The 8,707-nt window shown below is 44.6% G+C and overlaps 1 protein-coding gene across 1 annotated transcript; it reads left to right on the plus strand.

The window, feature by feature from the left end:
- Positions 1–242: 242 nt before the first annotated feature.
- LOC108880853 (dynamin-binding protein) lies at positions 243–5,967 on the plus strand (the record flags this gene model as incomplete). The annotated part of the gene is made up of 10 exons (XM_051069444.1): positions 243–260; positions 1,340–1,539; positions 1,653–1,783; positions 1,899–2,003; positions 2,094–2,222; positions 2,342–2,677; positions 2,793–2,981; positions 3,092–3,290; positions 3,432–4,111; positions 4,828–5,967. Coding segments are annotated over 10 exons (2,173 nt in total), but the record flags the coding sequence as incomplete, so codon positions are not given.
- Between the last annotated feature and the right edge of the window lie 2,740 nt (positions 5,968–8,707).

The following is an 8,707-nucleotide window of genomic DNA, read 5'->3' on the forward strand; positions in this document are numbered from 1 at the left end:
CTTCTAGAAACTACATGTTTTACTGCCACTCTGGGCTTCTGCCCAGGTTTAAGAGAGGATTCTCAAAATGAAACCGTAACAACCACAAGTATAGTTGGCGTGACTTTGCAAAGTCCAAGTGAAATTCTTTGATCATGGAAACATGTCCTGTAGAAGATTTCATGAAAGTTGTCATCAGGTCATGGGCTTATAAATCCTGTCTTTGTTATCTTTCTATCTCTTTCCATTCTTCCCCTCAACAGAGCCATTTATCGAGACTGGTAAGTCTCCATAAAGAGCATGAGAATCATCTTGACCGCATGCCTTTTTACTCACTAACCCCCCTGGAAATGACCTCTGTGTGTGTGTGTGCATGTGTTTACCACGTGTGATAGCTAAAAATCAAAGTGTGCTGAGACTTTAAAAAGATTGGCAGTGGTCTTCATCAGGCCACTTCATTTTCCTTCCCTGGACTGAGACAGACTCATATTCATACTCTGTCGTTTCTGTTTGCATGTGCATGTGTGTATTGTGTTGTGTTGTTGTGAAGAGAAATATTCAACATGTCCACGACCCCTCCTTCTCCCTTCTTAAATGGATAAGGAAAGTATTTGTTGATCCTGGGAAACACATTTAATGCCATCTACTGGACAAAAACAGCAACAGCGAGTTACAGCAGCAGGTGTAGTCAATATTCCCAACATGTTTGTCCTTGTCAGATCTTTTCTCATTTTTATGAGATTGTTGTAACATGAAGGTCTGAAACTTCTCTTTGTAAAGAACAGATTATGATATTTTTTTATTTATTGCAGCTGCTTGTTTGCTGGTTTGGAGAAAAACTGGTCAATCCACTTCAATCCACCATAAACATGTAATTGCACTTGCTTTATCTCCACTGACTGAGAGTAAAATATGTGTATTGACATGTCTTATTGTTCAGAAGTAAAAATGGCTTTTCGTTAAATTGGAAACCATAAATCAAATACCAGTTTTTGGAACATTTCCTAAATGCAGTCACTCAGGTGTGAGCTGTTTGTCCTCTAGAATGCATTAAAACTAAGCAAATAAATATTGTTTAACATATTGTGCCTTCCCTGTTCTTCTATGTCTCCCAAAAACTGTATTTGTCATCATCAGAATATTCATGTATGCATATGTGATGATGTAGCATATCATTGGATCATACAGTAGAATCCACATGATACAAAGACATGTGTTAGAGGAACATGGGAAGAAACATTTCTTGTCATTAGGCGTAACTGTGACTGTGATACTGAGAGTGTGAGAGTCTCTCATATGTCACACAGTCTCATTTTTTCTCTCAACCAAACACTATCTGCCGTGTCCAACTCTTTTTCAGGGGTAAAACGAATTACATCAACCTCGGCTCTTTCCTGATCAAGCCGGTGCAGCGGGTGATGCGTTACCCGCTGCTGCTGATGGAGCTGCTGGGGGCCACGCCCGAGAGCCACCACGACCGGCCCCAGCTGACTGAGGCTCTGCAGGCTGTCAAAGAGATCAACGTAAACATCAACGAATACAAGCGCAGGAAGGACCTCGGTAAATATCTGATCAGATCAAGTCACATGTAGTTCTGAGGGTCTCAGTGTTAGGATTTTTTAAGCACAAAGACTGAGTCTCTGGTCTCAAGTTTTCCCCTCTGCTGTCCACAGTGGTGAAGTACAGGAAAGGGGACGAGGACACGTTCATCGACAAGATCTCCAAGCTGAGCATGCACTCCATTATCAAAAAATCCAACCGGGTCAGCAGCCACCTCAAGCACCTCACAGGAATTTCACCCCAGGTACATCACTGCTCTGAGCTAAGCTCTTAACCTGAATGAACACTCACACTGAGGTTAAGGGAAGGCTGTCTGTCGGTTCTAACCTCTTTGTCTTTGTCTTCTGTCTTTTTCCCAGATTAAAGATGAAGCGTTTGATGAGGCTGAGAAGAAATTCAGACTGCAGGAGAGACTCATCAAATCTTTTATCAGGAACATTTCCTTGTACCTGCAACATATCAGGGTATGTACCATAATCACAGAAAAACTTCTTATTAAATATTTTGTTATATTGTATTTTTGGATTGTAACTGTGAAAATATAATCTCCTCAGGAATCCGCATCCGTGAAGGTCTTGGCAGCCATCAGTTTCTGTGACATCTACACAGAGCGCAGTATGCTAGACCCTGAGCGCTTCCAGAGAGCTCACCGCTGCATCAGTGACAAGCAGTTCACACAATTTGTAAGTCCCGTTCTTCTTCTCCTCACTGAGTTGCTGTAAAAGTGCTTCAGGAATGACCTCTCATCACATCAAACTATCTGCCAACCCTCTCCCTTTCCCTCCTCTCATCTCCTGAGTAGAAGGAGCGCACAGAGACCTTAGTCATCAACCCACTCACCCAGCTGCTCCTCATGTTCGCCGGGCCGCACAAACTCATCCAAAAGCGTTTCGACAAGCTGCTGGACTACGACAACTGCAAGGAGCGAGCTGACCGCCTCAAGGACCGCCGTGTCCAGGAGGAGCTGCAGGTGGCGCGCAACAACTACGAGGCGCTGAACGCCCAGCTTCTCGACGAGCTCCCCAAGTTCCACAGTGCAGCGGAGGAGCTGTTTACGGGTTGCGTGACGGCCTTCGCTCAAGCGCAGAAGGATTTCATGAAGACAACGCTGGGAGAGCTGAAGCCCCTCCTACAGGTTGTGAGTGTGTCTTCGTTTATGTGGGTTTTAAAGTTAGTGGGTGACTAAAACCTGACGTTTTGTACTCCATATTTTGCTATTAATACAGACCATTTTTCTTTACCCGAATCTCCAGTTTTCCAGCAAAGTCAACACGGAGGGCAACCTCATCGCACAGTTCCAAGAAGAGTACGGCCGAGTTCTCCAACTTCTACAGAGCTTTAGCTTCTGCCCGGAGAACCTGCCTCCAGCCACCACCACAAAAAAGCCCTTTGAGAGGAAGACTCTGGAAAAGCAGACCTCTAAAAAGCAACTGCAGGGACCTGTGAGTTGAACGCTCAACCCTTTTATTCCATATGATATTTTTGATAATGTGCAAGGAGTTTCACCGATGCAGCATGATCTAACCATGAATCTTTTCCCTGTTGCTTTCAGCCAAACTGCGTCGTGCAGACAGAGGAGCACCGTGCAGGACTTCTGGTACGCTACGGCCCTGAGAAACTTTTCCAGGCTGAGAGGAACTTTAATGCTGCCCAGGATCTGGATGTGTCTATACAAGAGGGAGACCTTGTGGGTGTGATCAAGCAGCAGGACCCTATGGGTAGCCACAACCGCTGGCTAATTGATAATGGAGGTAGGTAATTTGTACTGTTAAGACAGGAGTTAAATATATATAATCAATCAACCACGTTTTTATATCTGAGCCTCCAAAGGTAGGAATAAATGGTGCAGCAATAAAAATACCATGTCTTCTCTTGCTTTTCTTGTTTTGCAGTCACTAAGGGTTTTGTCTACAGCTCCTTCCTCAAACCTTACAACCCGCGCAGAAGCCAGTCGGACGTGTCCATCGAGAGCCAGTCATCCAATGAGTCAGGCTACGGCGGTTCCTCCCCTGTTTTCTCCCGCCAGAACAGCAACAGCACACTGACCTTTAATCAGGAAACAGCCACCGTCAGCTTTTCCACATCGCAGGCCCAGAGTCATTCGTCGCCACACCCGTCGCTTGACTCTGCGTCGTCTCGTAGGAGTCACCACAGAGATGTGCCCAACCCCGACTCTGCCAGTCAAAGCAACTCCATAAACTCCTCGCCCCGAAATCCCTCGAACCGAAGGGAATATTCAGACCAAACGCACCGAAACTCCCCCAGGCACAGAGATGCAGAGCCTTCGTACCAGCACTCAGGCAATCACAAAGACTCGTATGATACAAGTTACGCAAGTTCGAGCAGCCACAGAGAGACGTCGGACCTCTCAGAGACAGACTCTTCTTCTTCACACAGAAACAATCACTCACAGCGGTATGGACACACAGACAAATCCTATAGTTCATACCAGTGGAGAAATGGAGAGAATGGTGGCCAAAAGAAGTCTGCTTACCCCAGAGATGAGTACATCGAGCCGGAGCCAGAGCCTGAGCCAGAACCAGAACCTGAGAGTGAATTAGACGGTCATCAGGTGAGATTTAATTTGACTACTTAGGTGTATTGTGTGTTTATAATATGATATTTACCAGACCAAAAGTTATATCTGAAAAAAAATCTGATAAACTACACACTGTGCATTAATATAACTATTAGCGGTAAAATAAATTAAAGCTGCAATAATCAGTATTTTTATTTAAACAAAAAACTTACTAAGTACAACACAAATGGGGTCACTCATAGTAATGAATCCACAGAGAAATTACCATTTGACTCTATGGTGCACTTTAGCTTCCCTTAGCTCCTTGCTTTTGTTTTTACAGCCTGCAGCTTTAATGTTTGTTCTCACTGCTATGATTAAAGTTGTTTCCAGCAAAATCAGGCAACTGTTTTCAGTGAGAACTAAACCTACTGTACGCTACCTCCCTAGCACCAAAAGCCTCAGACAAAATTAGCCACTAGCATGTGAACATAGTGGAACATTTAGCAGCTAAAGCGCTAATGTTTTAGGAGATGGTGAAGACCAAAACAGAGCTAAAATGAGAGTGAAGAAAATAAATTTGTTCGTTGACCAGAAACACAACTCCAAATTAATGCTAATGCTGCACTGATGTTTAAAACCAACTGCTTATTGCTAACAGGTTAGCTATGACAACAGTATTGTTATTAATAGTCAGTCTTGTAGAAAAAAATAATATCATTTCTAAACACAAACTAAGGAAGATATTGTTTTGTTTTGTTTTTTTTCAGATTTATTATGCTCTCTACTCTTTCAATGCCCGTTGTCCCAACGAACTGAGCATCTCAGCCAATCAGCGGCTGCGGATACTGGAGTTCCAGGACATGAACGGCAACAGCGAATGGTGGCTGGGGGAGGCGGGAGGCCGACGCGGCTATGTGCCTTCCAACTATATCCGCAAATCAGAATATACATGAACAAGTTTTATCATGCGGATGATACCAGAGACTGCACTTCGAGAGAGTTCCTTAAGGAATGCTCACTCTGCAAGCAGACAGAACAAAAAGACAAACAAGCATGTTTGCGCTGTGATTTTTTTTGACCCGTTGTCATGGAGTTTGATAGTAGGACTGACTTGCTGCTGACTCTGCTCCTGAAAGTTAGCATTATATGCCTATATTTATAGACTTTTAATTTTTTTTTTTTTTTTACTTACTGGAAATTGCTCCCTACCCCCTCTCATTTCCAGTGAAAAACCTGTGAATTGCACCAGATTTCTGCCATATACTCTGGAGCTGAAGACAATGAATTGTATGTTTAAGAGAGCGTTTAAGGTTAGCACATTGGGAGATTGTGATGAAAATGTGAAGGTTTTGGGTTAAGACTGCTTCCTGTAAGCAAACACCCAGTGACATGCACACAGACTGACCTAAACACTGTGTTAGTGACTTTTTTCCTTAATGTGGTTTATTACATCACTAGAATGATGCATGAATATTAGATGCATTTACACCATACTTTTCAACAATCAAAGTTTGTGGCACTTAATGATGATTATCCACTGGTTGCAAGTTTGAAGTGTCTGGAGCAATCAACAAGAATTTGGAGTGTTGTTGAAATTAATATTGACTATCTGAATTAAGGATGGCAATTGAATGGCATATGAAATACAGTTTACAAGTACTTCCCTTGTACTTTTTGAATACATTTTTTTAACTGGGTTGACACTGTGTAAACAGGTGGTGACCCATTTTACCTGTAAAGGGAGGTTAACCAACTGGGAGAGAGAGAGACTGTGGTCTAATCTTAGCTATGATTTCTCCACATGCTCCCCATGTACATTATATATAGTGCTGTACAGTGAAAACATACTATTGCACCCACTGTAAATTGATCACTGAATAAAAAACAGCTCAGCTGACGAATATTGACAGTGTTTGAACTAAGTTTTTGTTGCCTTGTTTATCCTCTATAATATGAAAGCTAAGTGTTGGCACATTGAATTAACGACATCAGTATGTTTTAGAGATTCCCACCAGCGCCTGAACTCACCACATACAGACTTTTCAAATCAATACTGTGGGTCAGAATCCGTTTCCCCTCCCTCTCTCGTTACACACAACCAAAATTACAACTAGGGTAGTAGCCCTAAATCCATGGTGTGACTATACAGAAAAAACAACCTAGGTGTGTGTGCGACTATCAGAATGGACTATTAACCATATATATGTAATTTTAAGAGGAAGTATCTATCAGAATGGACTACTCCTTCCGGACTCTGAGATAAGCAGGAAAACATCTAGTGAGAGACAACATTCAAACATGAACTATAGTGGCAACATTTCTGACACCAGACACACATCTCACTGGATGAAACTGAATGTTATTATTTGATTATTGACCGTACTCCGGCCAGATGTTACCAGGGAAACGGACTGGTGAGAGCTGAGTAGTGGTGACGTCACATATAAAATCATCCCATTTTTTTCTGACGTCACGCGTGATGTCACCAGTTCACACTAATCCGAGGTTGTAAACAGGACCTCTCTGCTGCGTTTAGTTTGTCCATTCTCCTCTCAGAGGAGACTCGGGGTGACTGGCGGCCGGACGCCGGGGTCTCGGCTGCAGTGCGCGTAGCCCTAGACCCCGAGTCGGTGCTTGAGATTCGCACTGAGCTTCAAGCTCCTTGCGCCCATCTCATGCATGGATGTATACATGGACCGATGTATACATCCATGTAGCAGACCATGGCGTGTACATCCATCCAATGTACTTTCCATGGTCTCACCCGGCTCGCCTTTGCGCGTCTGTTATACAGATGCGATCCGAGCTGCCAAGCCTAGAGGCCCGGGTGCCTAGAGTCCCACTGGTAGGGAAGTGGACCCGCGGACTGACTGTCTGACAGTCGGTCCGTTGAGGGGGGAGGGGTCTCTCCCCCTCTCTCCCCCCTCTCTCTCCCTCCACACATATACACCAAAATAACAGGCTTTTGCTGTTTTCATAAAAACAGTATTTCAGCGACGCCGACATACCGTTCATTTTACACTAACTGGCAGTCATCTGTAGTTTGTAGTAACGCACAAATGCCAGTAGATGGCAGTAGCATACGGTATACCGTAAATGTTGACTTTCTATAATGGCTCTGCTGCATCAGAGAGGAATTATCTGTCTCAATGGACTAATATTTGTATATGAAGTTAGAAGTAGGGTGGCACAATCTGTCAGAGAGGAAGTATCTATCAGAATGGACTACTCCTTCCGGACTCTGAGATAAGCAGGAAAACATCTAGTGAGAGACAACATTCAAACATGAACTATAGTGGCAACATTTCTGACACCAGACACACATCTCACTGGATGAAACTGAATGTTATTATTTGATTATTGACGTACTCCGGCCAGATGTTACCAGGGAAACGGACTGGTTGAGAGCTGAGTAGTGGTGACGTCACATATAAAATCATCCCATTTTTTTCTGACGTCACGCGTGATGTCACCAGTTCACACTAATCCGAGGTTGTAAACAGGACCTCTCTGCTGCGTTTAGTTTGTCCATTCTCCTCTCAGAGGAGACTCGGGGTGACTGGCGGCCGGACGCCGGGGTCTCGGCTGCAGTGCGCGTAGCCCTAGACCCCGAGTCGGTGCTTGAGATCCGCACTGAGCTTCAAGCTCCTTGCGCCCATCTCATGCATGGATGTATACATGGACCGATGTATACATCCATGTAGCAGACCATGGCGTGTACATCCATCCAATGTACTTTCCATGGTCTCACGCCCGGCTCGCCTTTGCGCGTCTGTTATACAGATGCGATCCGAGCTGCCAAGCCTAGAGGCCCGGGTGCCTAGAGTCCCACTGGTAGGGAAGTGGACCCGCGGACTGACTGTCTGACAGTCGGTCCGTTGAGGGGGGAGGGGTCTCTCCCCCTCTCTCCCCCTCTCTCTCCCTCCACACACATACACCAAAATAACAGGCTTTTGCTGTTTTCATAAAAACAGTATTTCAGCGACGCCGACATACCGTTCATTTTACACTAACGTTATGGCAGTCATCTGTAGTTTGTAGTAACGCACAAATGCCAGTAGATGGCAGTAGCATACGGTATACCGTAAATGTTGACTTTCTATAATGGCTCTGCTGCATCAGAGAGGAATTATCTGTCTCAATGGACTAATATTTGTATATGAAGTTAGAAGTAGGGTGGCACAATCTGTCAGAGAGGAAGTATCTATCAGAATGGACTACTCCTTCCGGACTCTGAGATAAGCAGGAAAACATCTAGTGAGAGACAACATTCAAACATGAACTATAGTGGCAACATTTCTGACACCAGACACACATCTCACTGGATGAAACTGAATGTTATTATTTGATTATTGACCGTACTCCGGCCAGATGTTACCAGGGAAACGGACTGGTGAGAGCTGAGTAGTGGTGACGTCACATATAAAATCATCCTATTTTTTTCTGACGTCACGCGTGATGTCACCAGTTCACACTAATCCGAGGTTGTAAACAGGACCTCTCTGCTGCGTTTAGTTTGTCCATTCTCCTCTCAGAGGAGACTCGGGGTGACTGGCGGCCGGACGCCGGGGTCTCGGCTGCAGTGCGCGTAGCCCTAGACCCCGAGTCGGTGCTTGAGATTCGCACTGAGCTTCAAGCTCCTTGCGC

This window comes from Lates calcarifer, unplaced genomic scaffold, assembly GCF_001640805.2.
Source record: "Lates calcarifer isolate ASB-BC8 unplaced genomic scaffold, TLL_Latcal_v3 _unitig_988_quiver_2284, whole genome shotgun sequence".
Taxonomy (NCBI): Eukaryota; Metazoa; Chordata; class Actinopteri; family Centropomidae; genus Lates; species Lates calcarifer.